General features: G+C 44.9%; 1 protein-coding gene across 8 annotated transcripts in view; it reads right to left on the bottom strand.

The window, feature by feature from the left end:
- Positions 1-20,774, bottom strand: part of SPECC1 (sperm antigen with calponin homology and coiled-coil domains 1) — a 315,868-nt gene that overhangs the window by 161,932 nt on the left and 133,162 nt on the right. For 3 of the 8 annotated variants that reach the window (XM_031656994.1, XM_009189880.4, XM_003912462.5), the window contains exon 1: positions 2,863-3,105. The exons of the other annotated variants lie outside the window; for them this stretch is intronic. In XM_031656994.1, coding sequence (XP_031512854.1) covers positions 2,863-2,902 — 40 coding nt within the window. In that variant the 5' untranslated portion in view covers positions 2,903-3,105. Of the gene's footprint in view, positions 1-2,862; positions 3,106-20,774 lie in introns of those variants that run through there. 8 annotated transcript variants of the gene reach the window in all.

Genomic DNA, 20,774 nt, shown 5'->3' with positions numbered 1-20,774 from the left:
CCAACATGGTGAAATCCCATCTCTACTAAAAATACAAAAATTAGCCGGGCATAGTGGTGCACACCTGTAGTCCCAGCTACTCGGGAGGATCGCTTTAACCCAGGAGGCAGAGGTTGCAGTGAGCCAAGATCGCATCACTGCACTCTAGCCTGGGTGGCAGAACAAGACTCCATCTCAAAAAAAAAAAAAAAAAAATCCCATCTCTACCAAAAAAACAAAACAGCCGGGTGAGTCATCCCAGCTAGTTGGGTAGCTGAAGTGGGAGGACTGCCTGACCTTGGAAGGTCAAGACTGCAGTGAGCCATGATCATAGCACTGCACTCCACCCCAGGTGACAGAGTCAGACCTTGTCTCAAAAAAAAAAAAAAAAAAAAAAACAACTTGCCATTCATCTGCAAGGACTGCAGAGATCTAAAAGCCTCCAGCTGTTGGGATCCTAGGACTCATCCTCGTGTTAGCTTCTGAGCTGAAGGCATGTTCTTCCCAAGTAGCCTCTGGCCAATGACTGACCCACAGAAAGACTAGTGACTGTGGTTTCTGCCCAACCTGAGACCCCTCTAATGGGCAGGCTTTGCTCTGGAGCTCCCCGATCAGGTGGCCAAGACTTCAGGTCTGCGTCATTAGTCATTATCTGAGGCTCTCCCCGCCCAAACCTACTGCCTCCTGCTTCCCTTTCGTAGGTGTTGGGTCTGCATCATGGTCAAAAGCTTTCCTTGCCCAGGCTAGCCTCTAACTCCTCAAATTCTGCTTCCTATCCCTTTTGTCTGTCTTGTGTGCATTCTTAATTCTAAATGTCTGTTCTCCACGGACAAAACTGGCACAATATGGGAACCATGTGACACTCAGGCTTGTGTGTTGCTATCACTCATCCAGCCTCCCTTCTGCTTCCCCCTTATATCCTTTTGGTACCCTTGCTCTGATGACCCTTGGAAGCACTTGTTGAGATTCTAGTCCAATGTACCACAACTGCCAGTTGGGGCCATGCGACCTCATCCCCATTCTGCAGTAAAGCAGACTGAAAACACATCTTTAACAAAGCTCTAATTTCCAGGATCTCAAGATGAACTCTACAGCATTTCATCACAGCATTAGAAGGCCAGTTAAAATTACACTTTCAGCTAGTAGTCCAGCATTTAAAGTTTTTACCACGAATTCCTAGCCAGGCAAGGTGGCATGTGCCTGTAGTCTCAGCTACTTGGGAGGCTGAGGGAGGAGGGTTGCTGGAGCCCAGGAGTTCAAAGCCAGCCTGGGCAACACAGGTGAGACACCATCTCTTAAAAATGTCCTAATCCAGTATCTTCATTTGCAGCAAATCAGAGTTCCCATTCTGAAATGATATGCATTCTTTGAAAAATACAATAAAATAAGTTACTGGCATAAACATATTATTTTTATGTCCTATCCATCAGAGCGCTTTAAAAAGTAAGGTCACTAAAAAATTGGAACACAGGCATCTAAATCACTCTTAAAAGCTCTAACAAGAGTAAGTCTTTTCACAATTTTAACATAAAGGAAATAATACATAGGGGTTTTCACAATACCTGGACAGGCATGTAACTAATGAGAAGTGTTTTTAAAATGTTACCAATCCTTTACCGAACAGTTTATCAACAGGGTTATTTATGACAAGTATACTATTTTTATTTTATGCATATTTCATTTTATAAATATGCATATTATTGGTTATTCTGCCCAAAAAATAGTCTGAACAAGTGCTGTGTAATTAAAGTCACCTCTATGCAGTAAGCTGACCCCTGAAATTTTTCTTCACAGTATTTCTGTGCGGCTGTCCAAACTTTCCATCCTGGCTGTGGTACCAGTCCAATGTACCCCAAGTGTCAGGGAGGCACCCGCCTCCACTCCGCCCGAGGCTAGGGCCGAGGGGGCGGCTGGGGCCCTGGGTGGTGAAGGAGCAATGCGCAGAGGCCAAGACGACCCAGCGACCTACAGCATGGCACCCAGCTCCGGAAAAGGTGGAAAAGGTCACTCGGACAAGTCGCTTCATCTCTCAGAGCCTCAAAGTCCTCATTCAAATTAAAATTCAAATATTACACCTTTGGAAAACGTTTCCAGTTCTGACTCTCCCACTGAAACACATACCTGTCACCTGCCCCCATCCCCCCCGCCAGGACTCCAGAGTCAGGTCAACCATCTCTTTGCTATCAGCCAAGATGCCATTTTTCAGGCAAAACTAAATCCCATTTGCTTCACGTGACAGTCCAGAAATGGTTCGTTTTGTTTTTAAAAGCAACCCTGGTTATCTGCATCTAACTCTGCTGGGGGCCGGCATGAGCTACCAAAGGACGAAAACTACGGCCCAGCTGACTCCACGAAGCTCACTCAGGACTGAGGAAGTAAAAACGGGATAACCAGAGGCGCGCCCGACATCCCAGAACAAGCACGGACTATTCCGGGTTAGCAACAGTGGCGGGGCAGTCTGGCTTGAGTGTGAGGGGCAGAGCCGCAGGCGCCACAAAGTGCGGGGCCCGCGGCCGACAGGGAGCAGCCGCGGGGCACGCCCTTCCCGCAAACGCCCGGAAAGTCCGCGGGCGGCCTGCGTGCTCAGGAGACCCCGTCTAGGCGCAGGCCAGGCGCGCAGGGGGGAACCCCGCGGCAGGGACGCCGCTGCGCCCGCCCGGCGGCCCCGGCTCCCAGGTGCGCCTTCAGGACGAGCAGCGTTTCCTGGTCGCCGCACGGGCACAGGTAATTTCACAATCCCATGCGCCGCATTCCAACGGCAAGAATCACACGTCAGGACCTTAGCCTTTCGCTCGCCCCCGTCGGCGCCGCGGGCCGGAGGCGGTGGGGGAAGGGCGCCTGACCGGGGAGGGGTGCGGCGCGACCCCCGCCAGCCGCACAGACCTGGTTCCGGATCCTCGGGCCGTCCTGAGTGGTTGCCCATGCTTGGCCCACTAGGGCAGCGGCCGGCTTGCTGGCCTCGGACGGGATGTCCACCGTGCCGAGCTCGCGCCGGCTCCGGCTGACGAGGCGGCTGCGTCCGGCGGGTCCGCTCCAGTCAAAGAAAGGGCCGGGCGCCTTCCAGTTCCCAGCGGCTGCCGGCGGAGCCGCTCCTCTCCCGCGCCCGCGGGCCCCGCCCCCTCATCTGCATCCTGCCCGCCCGCGTGGCCCGCCCCCTTCATCTGCATCCTGCCCGACCACCTCAACTGCACGCCACCCGCCAGGCGCGGCCCGCCCCCCTCATCTGCATACTGTCCGCCCACCTCATCTGCATTTCCTTCTTGGCTGCCAGAGGGCCCCCAGCCGTGGGCGGGACGCACCGGCTGACCAGCTGCAGGCCTCCACCCGCGGACGCTGAGAACCGCAGCTGCACAAGGTAGGCTGGAAAAACCCCACTGCGGGGAGGCGGGAGCCGAGTGCCCCCGGAAAGGCAAAATCCTGCTCGTGTGAAGCTAGACCTATCAGGACAAGAGAAACCTAGGACTAGCGCAGGACAGGAGCTTAATAAGCATTTTTTCGGTTGAATGAATAAATGGATGAACAATTCGAGGAGGAGGTGAAGAAAAATAACGCTAACAAGGCCGTGCTTATTATCCAAAATGAATACTATGCTAATAATAAAAATGCATACCAATCATAAGTAGAAACTGTTCTGCCGCTGTCAGAAATTACTAAAATGGAAATTACCCTAAACGACTTTCATCCTTCGTCTGACAGTGAAAATACTTAGAACAACTAAATCTTGCAGTGAAAATATTTAGGACTAATAAAACCATTAGTGGCATGACTGGTTCTATCTCGTGCATCACTTGAACGCTACGGTCCATTCTCAGGTCTCATGCATCAACATCATAGGAAACCACTGATCACTCCTAATGCCTCAACACAGTGTGTTCACTTGGTTCCAGGATGCTACACTCTCCTAGTTTTCTGCTCACCCCCCAAGAAGCCTCTTCTCAGTCCGCTTTGTTGGTTCCTCCTCATCTTGACCTCTAAACCCTGGGCACTAAAGCTCAGCCCACAGACCTCTTTCCTATATACTCTCTTGGTCTTTGATTTACCAACTTGTGGCTTTTAAACACCATCTACATATCTCCAGGTTGGTTCCCTCTTCTAGCTCCAGACTCATTTATCCAACTACCTTCTTGACACCTTCTCTTGACACCTCCACTTAGATTTTCTAATAGTCCTCTCCATCTCCATAAGTGGCAGTTCCGTTCTTCCAGTGACTCAGGCCAGAAACCTCGACTCCTTTCACACACCACATCTTGTCCCTCAACAACGCCTGTCAGTATGTATATCATAAATAGCCCTACATCTCAGCACTTCTCACCTCCTCCACTGCTACCCCGGATCCAAACCGCTGTCATCTCCTGCCAGGATTACTGCAACTGCCTCCTAACCAGTCTCACTTCTCCTGCCCTTGCCTCTTTATAGTCCATTTTGCACATACAGTGAGAATGATGCTTCTAAAGCCTAGGTCAAATCCTGTCACACCTCCACTTGCAATGCTCCAGTGTCTTTCTGTCTCACTTGGAGGAAAAGTCAAAGCCCTTACGATGGCCTCCAAGGCCCTGAATAATCCTCCTCTCCCCCCATCAGTGAACTCACCTTCCCCTTCTCACATTGCTCTTGCTACACCGGCCTCCTCACTGTTCCTCAAATAAACGGAGCATGTTCCCATCTCAGGGCCTTTGCACTTGGTGTTCCCTCTGCCTGCAACATTCTTCCCCCAGCCACCTACACTGCACAGACCATATGTCTCACCCTCTCTCACTCCCTGGGCCTTTGCTCACATGTCACCCTACTAAGGGGGCTTCTCTCATCACACCACACTAAATAGTAAGCCAGACCCTCAGCACACACCCTCTCCTACTTTGCTGGCCTCTGTGACACAGATTGCCATTCCATATACTACATGTTTACTAATTATTGTTCCTCCACTAGAGTGTAAACTTTATAAACACGGGGACTCAGAAGGAATGAATGAAAACAAATGAATGAACCAACATATAGGCTGCATGCAGCAGACACAAATTAGCACTTAAATACACATTACTTCCTTTTAGTGGTAGTATAGTACCATGAGTTGGTTTCTCCCACAAAACTAGTGTGTCAAAGACAAAAATCACAGTTTTATTTCTGTAATGTCTAAAACATAACACAATACTGAGCATGTACAAGCAAATATACTAAGGAAAATAAATAGCAGGAAACAGTGTTACAGCAGAAATGCGTATGACACCAAGTGCAACTCCCTCCCCTTTTAAAAAGGTAATTAGCCCAGAAAAGATGGTCGACTTCCCCAAAGAGTTCCAAAATGATAGGTAAAGCCTGAGTTTGTGATCATGGTAAGAGTGACGCAACTTCAGTTTATAGAACAGTTACATACTTATTCAAAGAGTTTTGGAAATCAGTGAGTCAATTTACTAATTCTATAAAATGTCAAGTAATTAACATGTTTCTTTATGGAAACTGGACAAGTAAGACCCTCACCCAACCTGGACTCCTATGGCTCTCTCACCTCCCACATTTAAAATATCTAGTCAAGTCCTGCACATTTCATCACCTTAACATTTTTCACACTTTCCCTCTCTCTTGTCTTTGCTGCATCTTTCATTCACAAGGGCTACTGCATTAGCTTCCCAACTAACTTAACTACTTCCAGTTTTGCTGCTGCTCAAATTGCTCCTCCACCTGAATTATCAAAAATGCACATCTGACTGCACCATGCCTCTGCCTAGAAGTTCCTGTGGCTCCCCTCTACCCTTAAGGTGAAGTCCTTCTAAGCTTAGTATACTAAGGTCCTCCATAATCATGTGCTCCACCTCCACCCCTATTGTTCTAGCCTCAGCTTTCAGAAGTTCTCCCTCTCACCTTATATTCCAGCAACGCTGAGCCAGTTGTAGCTCCCTGAATACACCCTGTCGTTTCAGGCCTCTATTCTTTCATATCTGCTATATTCCCTCAGTTTCAACACCCCTTCCATAACTGAGCTGCCTAGCGAATGCTTATTCATCTGCTATGAACTGAGTTGTGTCCTTCCTAAATTCATGTTGAAGTCCTACCCCACAATGTGATAGTATTTGGAGACAGGGCCTTTAGGAGGTAATTAAGGTTAAATGAGGTCATAAGGGTGGGGCCCTAATCTAGCAGGATAGGTGGCCTTATAAGAAAAGGAAGAGACCAGGTACGGAGGCTCACACCTGTAATCCCAGCACTTTGGGAGGCCGAGGCAGGCAGATCATGAGGTCAAGAGATCGAGACCATCTGGCCAACATGGTGAAACCTCATCTCGACTAAATATACAAAACTTAGCTAGGCGTGGTGGTGCGTGCCTCTGGTCCCAGCTACTCAGTTGAGGCAGGAGAATCGTTTGAACCCGGGAGGCAGAGGTTGCAGTGAGCTGAGATCACACCATTGCACTCCAGCCTGGCAACAGAGCAAGACTCCGTCTCAAAAAAACAAAACAAAACAAACAAAAATTAAAATTAAAAAAGAAGAGGAAGAGATCTTTCTCTCACTCTCTTTCTGGTATATGAGGTCACAGTGAGACGGCGGCATGTATAAGCCAGGAAGACTCCTCACCAGAACCCAGTTATGCAGGCACTCTGAACTCAGACTTCCAGCCTCCAGCACTCTGAGAAATAAATGTCTGCTGTTTAAGCCACCCAGTCTGTGCTATTTGGTTATGGCAGCCCAAGTGGAGTAATAAATATCATCTTTTAAATTCTTGCTCTGTTATCACCCCGCTTTGGTGGGCCTGCACGTCTCAGACAGAATTCAGTGCTGTCTCCCTCATGGTACTGCTGTACCCTTTCAATGCTTGTATTATTTTAATTTTTTTTTTTTTTTTTTTTTGAGACAGAGTCTTGCTCTGTTGCCCAGGCTGGAGTGCAGTAGCGCAATCTCAGCTCACTGCAATCTCCGCCTCCTGGGTTTAAGTGATTCTCGTGCCTCAGCCTCCCGAGTAGCTAGGATTACAGGTGCATGCTACCATGCCTGGCTAATTTTTGTATTCTTATAGAGATGGGGTTTCACCATGTTGCCCAGGCTAGTCTCAAACCCCTGACCTCAAGTGATCCACCTCCCTCTGCCTCCCGAGTAGCTGGGATTACAGGCATGAGCCACTAGGCCTGGCTGGGGTTTCTCCCACAAAACTAGCATGTCAAAGACAAGAGCCTCCCAGGTTCCAGCGATTGTCCTGCCTCAGCTTCTTGAGTAGCTGGGATTACAGGCACCTGCCACCATGCCCAGCTAATTTTTGTATTTTTTAGTAGAGACAGGGTTTGACTATGTTGGTCAGGCTGGTCTCGAACTCCTGACCTCAGGTGATCCACCCGACTTGGCCTCCCAAAGTGCGGGGATTACAGGCATAAGCCACCGCGCCCAGCCATGGATAATTTTAAAAAGCAGTACAGGGACTAGTCAGGTTGTGGCAGTCACACATCCTGGGCAAACGAAAAACCAACTGCCTGAATGTTATATGAATAGGATAAAATTTCCAGTGGAATCAAAGAGTCCAGGGGAATCAAGCAACTGGTGGAAGTGAAGCTGATGTGCTCTGTATCTGGTGTAAACCTTAGAAGTGGCTCTGATGATCATGGTGACAGGGTGACATGTCAAAGACGCCTGTGATGACTATAAAAAAAGCAACAGTGTACAGACACTCCTCAACTTATGATGGGTTGTGTCCCAATAACCCATTGTAAACTGAAAATATCCTAAGTCGATATGGGCTTTGTAGACAGGATGGAGGCAAAAACGCTGGCAAACAATATTCAAAAAAATGCTGACAACACAGCACTGTGAGGGTTTACCCCCATGATCCCAGGGCTGACTAGGAGCTGCAACTCACAACCACTGTCCAGCATCACGAGAAAGTATAGCTCCACGTATCGCTAGCCTGGTAAAAGATCAAAATTCAAAATTTGAAGTACAGTATAGCTTTGGTACCATCACAAAGTCAAAAAATCCTTAGTCAAACCATCATAAGTCAGGGACTGTCTGCAATTTCTAAATTACTGTATTTCTATAATATGTAATTTCAAATGTAAAGGTATAACTAAGGTGACAACTTGGACATTATAATTATATATTTTCTACTACACCTATAATCTAAATGTTTTAAGGAAGACAAAAAGGTTTTTATGGATTTTCACTGAATATAAGGATCCCTTATATACAGGCATAAACAATAAAATAATATATATGTGGTCCCATTTTATTAAAAATTTCTATATTCTACTGTCCATATTAATATGTGTAGAAATAAATTTTGACATGTATATAGCAAATTATTAGAAATAACTATATCTGAAATATAGAATTAGGAAAGACTTTTTTTATACCAAATATCTCCAATGTCTTAATAAATATATTTTACTACTACGACCAGAACACATAAAAAAAAGTACATATCCTTAATCTCAGCAGTTATTCTTATAGAAATTTATTCAAAAGAAATAGTTACAGGCCAGGCACAGTGGCTCAAACCTGTAATCCCAGCACTTTCTTTTTTATTTTTGGAGACAGAGTTTCACTCTTGTTGCGCAGGCTGGAGTGCAGTGGCGCGATCTCGGCTCACCACAACCTCCGCCTCCCGGGTTCAAGCAACTCTCCTGCCTCAACCTCCCAAGTAGCTGGGATTACAGGCATGCGCCACCACGCCGGGCTAATTTCATATTTTTAGTAGAGACAGGGTTTCTCTGTGTTAGTCAGGCTGGTCTCAAACTCCCGACCTCAGGTGATCTGCCCGCCTCGGCCTCCCAAAGTGCTGGGATGATCCCAGCTACTTGGGAGGCTGAGGCAGAAAAATCACTTGAACCTGGGAGGTGGAGGTTGTGATGAGCCAAGATTGCGCCACTACACTCCAGCCTGGGCAACAGAGTGAGACTCCGTCTCAAAAAAAAAAAAAAAAGAAAAAAAGAAAAAAAGAAATAGTTACAAATATACACAACCATCTAGCTTGCAAGATAATTCTTAACATTTGTTGAGAAATAATTACATGCCAGGCACTATTCTAAGTACAATATATATTTCGATTTATAAAACAAAACTGTTTTTTTTAGCTCAAATTAAATATTAGAAAATGACTAACAGGGTGAGTAACTTGCGTAAGTTTACTCCGCTAGAAAGCAGCAGAGCCAGGATTTAAACCTGTGTCCCCAAGTCCACCCCAAGGTCTGGTGATTCACTGGAAGGACTCGCAAGACTCAGCACACAGTTGTACTCAGAGCCATGATAGATTACAGCAAAGGGATACAAAGAAAGGGAAAAGGTCTACAAGACCAAGTCCAGAGGAAACTAGGTGCAAGCTTCCATGAATTTTCTCCCAGTGAAGTCATTCGGGGTGTGCTTAATTCTTCCAGCAATGAGCTGTGACAACACGTGTGAAATGTGGTCTGCCAGGGAAATTCACTAGACTTAGCACCCGGGGTTTTTACCAGGGGATCACGTAGGCTCCTGGAAGGAAAACAGGAGTTCAGCATAAACTACAGTGTTTGCACAGTTTACGCAGTGAATCACCCTTACCAATTAGGGTGGTGGGAACCCTTCCGAAATCCAAGTTCCCTGACACCAGCCAAATGCCAACCTTGGAAGCAGCCTTTCTAAGGACAGCAGTCCCAGGCCTGCTACATTCACCCTTTTCTGCAGAGAAACCATGCCATATTTAACTCCAATGTTTGTGCTCTTAACAACTGAACATTGCCTCCTTTCTTTTTGCAATAGCCAAAAGCTGGAAAAACCTATAATGTTCAACACAAATGTCCAAGTTTAATAAAATGTAATACAGCTATATGATGGCTTTCTGTGCAGTCTCTAAAGCAATGTGTCAGAGATATTAAGTTACAAAGCAAAACAACACATATGTTAAGAATATAATTCGCTGGGTGCGGTGGCCTACCCCTGTAATCCCAGCACTTTGGGAGGCCGAGGCAGGCGGGATTGCCTGAGGTCAGGAGTTCGAGACCAGTCTGGCCAACATGGTGGAACCCCGTCTCTATTAAAAATACAAAAAAAAAATAGCTGGGCTTGGTGGCGGGTGCCTGTAATCTCAGCTACTCGGGAGCCTGAGGCAGGAGAATCGCTTAAACCTGGGAGGCAGAGGTTGCAGTGAGCTGAGATCATGCCATTGCACTCCAACCTGGGCAACAAGAGTAAAACTCTGTCTCAAAAAAAAAAAAGAATATAATTCTAAATTGTTGTACATAAACAAAAACTATATAGACACAGATACCTGGATAAGAAGGAAAGGTTTTTCAAAAATTATAACTCAAGGCACTGATTGAGAGTGGCCCTCTCTGAGTAGGCAAGATTGTGATGTCCTTTATATAAGTTCTTTTATTGCTTGTCCATATTTATTTTTATTTTTTTCTAGTGCACATGTACTGCGTTTTGCTTTTGAGTTAAAAATACATTTATTTGGAAAAATACATAAATGTTAAAATAATTTAAAGTAAAATTCAGCCTGGGAAACAGCACAAGACCCTATCTCTAGAAAAAATAAAAAATTAGCCAAGTGTGGTAGTGTGCACCTGTAGTTCCAGTTACTCGGGAGGCTGAGGTGGGAGAACCACTTGAGCCCAGGAGTTCTAGGTTGCAGTGAGCTATGATTGCACTACCATACTCTAGCCTGGGCCACAGAGTGACACCCTATCTCTAAAAATAATAATTTCAAGTACAATTTATCATATTACCAAAAATCTTCAGTTTCTAGGAAGATTCCTTGAATAATAAACTCTAATATATATATATTCAACAAATATTCATTTATTCCTCAGAATACTGTTAAGAACTAAAGCAGAAGGTGGGACCAGAAGACAGTTCCTAATTTTTACTAAACACCAAAGTGTCTGTCTTTTTTCTTGTTTTAAGACAGAGTCTTGCTCTGTTGCCCAGGCTTGAATGCAGTGGCATGATTATTGCTCACCGTAGTCTGAAACTCCTGGGCTCAAATGATCCTCCCGCCTCAGCCTCCCTCCCAAGTAGATGGGATTATAGCCTCATGTCATCATACCCAACTAATTTTTAAAAATTTTTTGTAAAGATGAGATCTCACTATGTTGCCCAGACTGGCCTTGAACTCCAGGCCTCCAGCAATTTTCCCTACTTGGCCTCCTGAAGTGTTGGGATTATAGGCATGAGCCATTGCACCCTGTCTCCATCATTTTTAAATAATACACGATTAAACTTTAATTAGTAAAACCTTTTATGAAAAACTGCAACATATACAAAACTAAAGAGAACTAATATAACGGCCCTCCATGTGCCTCTCAACTCAGTTTCAATAGTTTCCAACTCGGAGCCAATTTTTTTCATCTATCACCCACTTCTTCCTCTAGCTTCAATTATTTTGAAGCAAATCCAAGACATCCTATTTCATTGGTAAATATTTCAGCATGGATTTCTAAAGATAAGAACCCTTTAAACACACACACACACACAATTCCATTATCTAAACTAAAAATTATTAGCAATAATTTGTTACCAAATAGCCAGAGTTCAAATTTCCTTGTGCCAATATTTTTTTTTTAAATCATGGTCCATAGCTGGGCGCGGTGGCTCACACCTGTAACCCCAGCACTTTGGGAGGCCGAGGCAGGCGGATCACCTGAGGTTGGGAGTTTGAGACCAGCCTGACCAACATGGAGAAAACCTGTCTTTACTAAAAATACAAAATTAGCCGGGTATGGTGGTGCATGTCTGTAATCCCAGCTACTCAGGAGGCCGAGGCAGGAGAATCACTTGAACCTGGGAGGCAGAGCTTGCAGTGTGCCGAGATCATGCCACTGCACTCTAGCCTGGGCAAAAAGAGCAAAACTCCATCTCAAAAAAAAAAAAAAAAATCACGATCCATACTATTATGCACCTATTAGAATGGTGAAAATCCAAAAGACTGACACCACCAAATGCTGACAAGGATGCAGAACAACAGAAACTCTCATTCATTGCTGGTGGAAATGCAAAATGGTACAACCACTTTGAAAGACAGTTGGTCAGTTTTGTTTTGTTTTGTTTTGTTTTTTGAGATGGAGTTTCACTCTTATTGCCCAGGCTGGAGTGCAGTGGTGCAATCTCAGCTCATTGCAACCTCTGCCTCCCCAGTTCAAGCAATTATCCTGCCTCAGCCTCCTGAGTAGCTGGGATTACAGGCACCCGCCACCACGCCCAGCTAATATTTCATATTTTTAGTAGAGACAGGGTTTCGCCATGTTGGCCAGGCTAGTCTTGAACTTCTGACCTCGTGATCTGCCTTCCTCAGCCTCCCAAAGTTCCTGGATTACAGGCGTGAACCACTGTGCCCGGCATCAGTTTCTTACAAAACTAAACATATTCTTATCATAAGATCCAGCAATTGAGCTTCTTGGTATTTACCCAAATGAGCTGAAAACTTAGGTCTACACAAAAACCTGCACATTAATGTTTATAGCAGTTTTATTCATAATTGCCAAAACTTGGAAGCAACAAAAATATCCTTCAATAGTTGAATGATAAACTGTGGTACATTCATATAATGGAATATTATTCAGCACTAAAAAGAAATGATCAAGACACAAAAAGACATGGAGGAACCTTAAATGCATATTGCTCAGTGAAAGAAGCCGGTCTGAAAAGGCCACACACTATATCATTCCAGCTATCTGACAAAAAAGCAAAACTGTAGAGACAGTACGATCAGTGGCTGCCAGGTACTTAGGAGGAAGGATGAATGGGTGGAGCACAGGAGATCTTTAGGGCAGGTAAACTACTCTGTATGACTCTGTAATGGTGGATACATGTCAAAACTCAGAATGTACAACACCAAAAGTGAACCCTAACATAAACTATGGACTTCAGTTATTAATAATGTATCTAGGCTGACTCATCAATTCTAAGAAATACATCACCCTAATGCAAGAAGTTAGTAACTTGGGAATTTGGAGGTGATGGTGAGGGGGTATATATGGAAACTTTCTATACTTTCCACTAATTTTTCTATAAACCTACAATAGGTCTAAAAGATAAAGCCCATTGATTTTTTAAACATTCCTGATACAAATAATAAACTTGAGCTTAAATGAACACCACAAAACAGGTGTGGCAGTCTCTGTGGACTACCTGCCTGTCAGCCGTTTCCCACATCTTCCTTCCTTCCTGCCAGGCAGCTGGCCCTGAGAGAAGGTGGCCTGTTCTTAGCTGAGGAGTGGATCCTTCATGCGCAGCCTACGTTAATCCTGGTGATTCCATTTTCCTTGCTAGTGACTAGGTCAAGGATGCTATGAGACCCAGTTCTGGCCAAGAACATTTGAAGAGAGGTCTGCTGGGAGGAGGGCTGGGGAAAGTTCTCTTGTTCTTAAAAAAATGCTGAAACCCTCTTCTTCCATGGGACTCTGTCCTCTGTTTGAGGTTGCCAGAACTCTAGCAGTTATCTTGTGATGATGAGGGGAGCTGGCCAGAGGGCCAGGCCAGCACACTCAGGGTGGTCGACCAAGAAGATGGAAAGAACCTGCATCCTTTTTGGCATGCTGAACCCCTGAATTAAACACCCTCTGAGTCACCTACTTTCTGTTCTGTTATGCACATGGCACACTTCCTGAGTGTTACAGTCCAGCAGATCAGGTGTGGTCTGACCCAGTAGCCATTCTTTTTCTCTACTTACAAGCAAGAGACCAGGGTTCAGAGCGATTAGGCTATCTTGCCCAAGGTCATATAGATTAAAAGTAGGGAGCTGAAATTTAATGCAGGCCTGTTGCCACCAAAGCACTCATTCTTCCTACACTAAACCACTTTGTCTCCAGTAGAAGCTTTGTCTCCAGCAGAAGCTGGACACAGAATCTTCAAAGAGAAATCAACATTTCAGGAGTCAGAGAAAACAAATAGTTTCTTACAATAGGAAACTATAAAATATGGAATATCTTTAAGGACAGAATCTTGAGCATCCTTCTTGAATTAGAATATGTTTTTATCCTTAATAGGGCTTAACTTAAATATGAATAACCTTGTTATAATCTAAATGGAAGAAGACTAATATCAATCACTATAAAACTATACACAAAAAAACCTCTGTACTTGTCTCAGTCACTGATTCATTAGGTGATCCATCCTCCTAGCCTGTGACACCTCTATTATCTGCCCACTGCTTTCTTTGAGAGCTTGGTACAAACATAAAAAACCTTCATTGAGCCAGGCATAGTAATTCATGCCAGTAGCCCCAGCTATTTGGGAGGCTGAGGCAGGAGGATTGCCTGAGCCCAGGAGCTCCAGTCTAGCCTAAGCAACATAGCAAAACCCTATTGCTAAAAAAGAAAAATCAAAGTCATCATTGGCCTTCAATATTTTGAAGTTCACTTATATATAAAGGAAAAGCATAGGCTGAATACCTTCCTATATTATTTGTGTGTCTCATGTTTCCCTAGACCAACAAGTCTAGGGGTACAAATGGGGTCATGTTAATAGTACTGGCTGGGCACAGTGGCTCACACCTGCAATCCCAGCACTTTGGGAGGCAAGGCAGGAGGATCGCTTGAGCTCAGTAGTTCAAGACCAGCCTGGGCAAGACAGGAAGACCCCATCTCTACAAAAAGTTAAAAAATTAGCCGAGCATGATGGTATGCACCTGTAGTCCCAGCTACTTGGGAGGCTGAGGCAGGAGAATCACTTGAGCCCAGGAGGTCAAGGCAGCAGTAAGCTGTGATCACACCACTGTACTCCAGCCTGGGTGACAGAGAGAGATCCTGCCTCAAAAAAAAAAAAAAAAAAGAAAAGAGAGAAAGAAAAAATTGTATTAAATAATATTTTTCTGGCTCTAGTCATTTACTACTATGACTTAACCATCGTCCCCACTGCAAAGTTCCCCCAGTGTTTCTGGGAGTCCCAGGAGTGTGTCACCTTTTCTCAAAGTGAGGACTCTCAGTGAACTCACATCGTGTGCTCTTTATGTTCTCTCCTCTACAGAACCCCCTTGGGAAGCTCAACCTCAGCAGCCTAGGCACCTCCCTCCACTCAATGGCAGAAGGAGGCTCCCTGGTGCCTGGGCTCCCCCACGCCCTGTGGTGGGCACTGAAGCCGCCCCACAGGCCTATCAGGCACTCACTGCTGCAGGTACGGACAGCTTTCCTGCCTTGCGTGATCAGCCCCCACCCCTGCTGCAGGCCTCCTCTCAAGGACTCTGGCTGGATTCCCCCTACTCTAAAGCTGTACTGGTATTTGTCGTTACAATGATATCACCGCTGAAAGAGATGCTTAGAAAACCATCCCCATAGTGGCCGGGCGCAGTGGCTCACGCCTGTAATCCCAGCACTTCGGGAGGCCAAGCTGGGCAGATCATGAGGTCAGAAGATGGAGACCATCCCGCCTAACATGGTAAAACCCCGCCCCTACTAAAAAAAAAATACAAAAAAAAATTAGCCGGGCGTGGTGGCGGGCACCTGTAGTCCCAGCTACTCGGGAGGCTGAGGCAGGAGAATGGTGTGAACCCAGGAGGCAGAGCTTGCAGTGAGCTGAGATCATGCCACTGCACTCCAGCCTAGCCAACAGAGCAAGACTCTATCTCAAAAAAAAAAAAAAAGAAGAAAAGAAAAGAAAACCATCCCCATAGTTTAACACTGGTTGCTTTTTTGTTTGTTTTTTTTTTTGAGGCAGAGTCTTACTCTGTTGCCCAGGCTGCAGTGCAGTGGCTCAACCTCCACCTCCAGGTTCAAGCTATTCTCGTGCCTCAGCCTCCCGAGTAGCTGGGATTACAGGCACGCACCACCATGCCCAGCTAAATTTTGTATTTTTAGTAGAGACAGGGTTTCACCATGTTGGCCAGGCTGGTTTCAAACACCTGACCTCAAGTGATCTGCCCACCTCGGCCTGCCAAAGTGCTGGGATTACAGGCGTGAGCCACCACCACACCCAGACTTTTTTTTTCTTTTTTTTTTTTTTAAACTTGGTCTTGCTCTGTCACCTAGGCTGGCGTGCAGTGGTGCCATCACAGCTCACTACAGCCTCAACTTCCTGGACTCAAGCAATCCTCCTGCCTCAGCCTCCTGAGTAGCTGGGACCACAGGCACATACCACCACGGTTGGTTAAAGTTTTGTATTTTTGGAAGAGATGGGGTTTTGCCATGTTGCCCAGGCTTTTTTTTTTTTTTTTTTTTTTTTTTTCCCTCCTATAAAGAATATTCTTGTGGAAAACACTGGTTGTTTCTAAGATGTGGTGTTTCGAGGCCGGGCGCGGTGGCTCAAGCCTGTAATCCCAGCACTTTGGGAGGCCGAGGCGGGTGGATCACGAGGTCAGGAGATCGAGACCACCCTGGCTAACACGGTGAAACCCCGTCTCTATTAAAAAATACAAAAAACTAGCCGGGCGAGGTGGCGGGCGCCTGTAGTCCCAGCTACACGGGAGGCTAAGGCAGGAGAATGGCGTGAACCCAGGAGGCTGAGCTTGCAGTGAGCCGAGATGGTGCCACTGCACTCCAGCCCGGGCGACAGAGACTCCGTCTCAAAAAAAAAATAAATAAATAAATAAATAAGATGTGGTGTTTCACATAGTACTTTAACTTACTTCTCTGTTCTTGTTCTGTTATTCCCTTTATTGTTTTTATTTTTTAATTGTGGTAAAATACATATAACATAAAACTGACCATCTCAATTTTTTTTTTTTTTTTTTTTTTTGAGACAGGGTTTCACTCTGTCAACCAAGGCTAGAGTACAGTGGCGTGATCTCAGCTCACTGAAACCTCCACCTCCCGGGTTCAAGTGATTCTCCTGCCTTAGCCTCCCAAGTAGCTGTGACTACAGGCACGTGCCACCACGCCTGGCTAATTTTTGTTTTTTTTTAATTAGGATAGGATTTCACTGTGTCAGCCAGGCTGGCATCTCAACTATTTTTAGTGTACAGTCCAGAGGTGTTAAGTACATTCACAGTGTTGTACAGCCATCACCACCCCCATGTCCAGAACTCTTTTCATCTTGCACAACTGAAACTTGGTACCCAGAAAACAATCACTCCCTATTCCCTCCTCCCCCAGCCGCTGGCAATCACCATTCAGCTTTCTGTCTCTATGGATTTGGTGACTCTAGGTCCCTCATAGGAATCACACAGTGTTTGTCCTTTTCCTCAGCATAATGTCTTTGAGGTAGCACATGCTGTAGCGCGTGTCAGAAATTCTTCCTTTTTAAGACTGCCTGACGTTCTGTATATGTATAGACCACATTGGGTTGATCCATGCATCTGTTGATGGACACTTGGGTTGCTTCCACCTTTTAATTGTTGCAAAAAATGCTGCTAAGAACATGGGTGCACAAATATCTTTTCAAGTCCCTGCTTTCAATTATTTTGGGTATATAACCAGAAGTGGAAATACTGGATCATATTCTACTTTTCTTTTTAAGGTATTACTTTGCTTGTACTCTTTAAGCTATCAAGCATGAATCATTTTAATAAAAACAATGTCATTTTCCTTACCAAAAAATAAAAAGTATTTATTATCAAAAATAACAATTTAGTGACTTTACATGCGCTATGCTGAATATAACAGAAGACAAGATTTCCCATGCCTTAGCAGGGCTCAGATTCCTTTATTCAGTAAATAATGTTCAGTATCTGGTTTGTACACGACACTACAATATTGGTACATGACACTATTCAAGATTTCCATATTCTAAAGGAGGGGAAAAAACTCCGTTTTCTTAATAAGCCAAAGGCCGACTCGGTGAACAGAGACTAGATTCACACGACAAAGAAAACCAAGAGAAACTTGAACGTGGGGAGAATGAGTGAAAGGGAAGATCACAAAGCTATGTAACTGAATTGGAAGAAAAGTTCCTTAGGCAAATAGCACACACATTAGTCCAGAAAGCACTCCAATTCTGAGGAAGTGGCAGGGAGAGTCAAGGGAGGAGCTATACAGATAAAAAGCAGATTAGTGGTTGCCTGGAGCTGGTGGTAGAAACAGATAATTGACTGGAAACAGCAGCAGGGGGTATTTCTGGAGTGACAGGAATGTTTTAAAACTCATCTGTGGTGATGGTTGTAACTCAGTCAATGTACTAAAATTCATTGGATTGCACACTGTAAATGGGTGGATTTTATGGTATGTAAATTATCATCAATAAAGTTCTTTCTTGAAAAAATCAAGGGAGACGAGCAGATAAGCCTTCAAGACTTTATGTATTATTTCCAACGCCAAAAGAGCCATGTCCTCGCTCTGAATCAATTAGCATGACGGAAGCCTGAGGGAGCCTGGCAAGCTCGCAAAGACGCGGTCTTTGAACGAGAGGAGATAAAGGGGACATCATCGCCCATACTCAGGAGGTGCCTGCTTGCCGAATGAGCAGCCAGCAGCTCCAGTGAGTTGGGTTCAACTCACGTTAGGAAGCCACTGTGCTTTAGGTGAGAGATGCTGTATTGGATGAAGTCAGGGGAATGCAAAAGAAATAAAAAGAAGTGGGCCAGGTGCGGTGGCTCACAACTGTAATCCCAGCACTTTGGGAGGCCGAAGCAGGTGGATCACAAGGTCAGGAGTTCAAGACCAGCCTGGCCAACGTAGTGAAACCCCATCTCTACTAAAAATACGAAAAATTAGCCGGGAATGGTGACAGGCACCTGTCATCCCACCTACTCAGTAGGCTGAGGCCAGAGTATTGCTTGAACTGGGGAGGTGGAGGTTGCAGTGAGCCGAGATCGCACCATTGCACCCCAGCCTGGAGACAAGAGCAAGACTTCATCTCAAAAAAAAAAAAAAAAGGAAATAAAAAGAAGTGTAAGATGCAACTGTAAATGACAATTACATGTTGAGAGAAAGCAAGTTAATAAAGAGAACACTAGAATGTATCTGGGGGACTGAGAAATGCCACCTCGGTTAGGACAAATCCAGACGCTAGAGGAAGCAGTTAAACAACTCTATGATGAAATGAGGATGATGGGTTTGGTTAAGTAACATGTTGAGAATGAAATGTAAAATCCATGAGAGCAGGGAGTTTTGTTGTTGTTAACTGTTGCATCCCTAGCACCCAGAAAGATGCCTGGAACACAGCAGACACTAAATATGTATTGAAGGAATGAATGAGTACACATGCAGAACATTCCCCAGGCATTTTCAGCAAACAGTGGGAAGAGTGTTTCTGGAGTACAAGGGGCAAGTTGGGACCATAGATGCAGGCTTGGGAATCATTAGGGACTTTGTCTCTCTTGTAACCCAAGGGCCTGGAATAGAGCTTCCCACATGGGAGGATACAAGAAAATATAGCCAAGAACAGGTCTTTGACCTTAATAGCAACCCCTTCAGGGTTGGAAAGGACCCTGATGAAAGTCTTCCAATCCTGTCACTCCACAGCTCCTCCACTTGCAGAGAATGAGTGCCTCTCTAGCAATCACATGGAGTTCCTTACTTCCTGGAGCAACATGCTTGTCTCTAAATTTCTGCAGCTAACCAGAATATTCTTTCATCTATTAAGTCAAAATCTGGCCCTATTTTTACTAGTTGGAGCCAAAAATGGAAAAATTTAATTTTGACCAAAAAAGAACTGGTTAATAAGCAATGGTAACTTGGGGAGAAAAAACCATGTCATCTTAAAGCAAAGCTTCACGAATATTTATAGCAGCTTTATTCATAATTGCCAAGACTTGGAGGCAACCAATATGTCCTTCAGTAGGGGAATGGATCAATAAACTGTGGTACATCCAGAAAATGGAATATTATTCAGTGCTAGAAAGAAATGAACTATCAAGCATGAAAAGACATGGAGGAACCTTAAATGTGTATTACTAAGTGAAAGAAGCCAATTTAAAGAGTCCACATATTGTGTGATTCCAACTATATGACATTCCAGGAAAGGCAAAACTATGGGACAGTAAAAAGGTCAGTGGCTTCCAGGGGCTAGGGATGAGGGAAGGATGAAAGGACAGAGCATAGAGGATTTTGGGGGCAGTGAAACTACTCTGTGTGACATTACAATTGCAGATACATGGCATTATACATTCATTCAAACCCACAGAATGTATAAAACCAAAAGTAAAGTCAAACTTGAACTATGGACTTTGGGTGATAATGATCTGTCACGTAAATGTACCACTCTGGTGGGGGATGTTGAGAATGGGAGAGGCTGTACATGTGTGGGGGCAGGGGGTATATGGAAACTCTAAAAAAAAAAAAAAAATTAACTCAGGCTAGGCCTGGTGGCTCATGCCTGTAATCCCAGCACTTTGGGAGGCTAAGGCAGGAAGACTGATTGAACATGAGTTCAAGGTCAGCCTGGGCAACATAGTGACACCCCATCTCTACAAACAAAATTTAGCTGGGTGTGAAGGCGCCCACCTGTAGTCCCAGCTACGTAGGAGGCTGGGGTGGGAGGGCTGCTTGAGCCCAGGAGTTCTAGGCTGCAGTGAGCCACGATTGCACCACTGCACTCCAGCCTGGGCAACAGAGTCAGACCCTGTTGCAGAAAAATAAAATAAAATAAAGGGCTGGGTGCAGTGGCTCACGCCTGTAATCCTAATACTTTGGGAGGCTGAGGGGTGGATCATTTGAGGTCAGGAGTTCGAGACCAGCCTAATCAACATGCCAAAAACCCATCTCTAGTAAAAATACAAAAATTAGCTGGGCTTGGTGGCATGCACCTGTAATCCCAGCTACACAGGAGGCTGAGGTATGAGAATCGCTTGAACCCGGGAGGCAGAGGTTGCAGTGAGCCAAGATCGTGCCACTGCACTCCAGCCTGGGCAATGGAGTGAGACTCTGTCTCAAAAAACATAATAATAAATAAATGAAATAAAGACTTAATTTTTTTTTTTTAAAAAAAACCTTTTAAAGGAAATTAAGAAAGAAAGCAAAACTTGAAGAGTCTTA

This window comes from Papio anubis, chromosome 17 (assembly GCF_008728515.1).
Source record: "Papio anubis isolate 15944 chromosome 17, Panubis1.0, whole genome shotgun sequence".
Classification (NCBI taxonomy): domain Eukaryota; kingdom Metazoa; phylum Chordata; class Mammalia; order Primates; family Cercopithecidae; genus Papio; species Papio anubis.
Note: the sequence above shows the minus strand (reverse complement) of the source record. Positions and strands in the feature narration are given on the sequence as shown.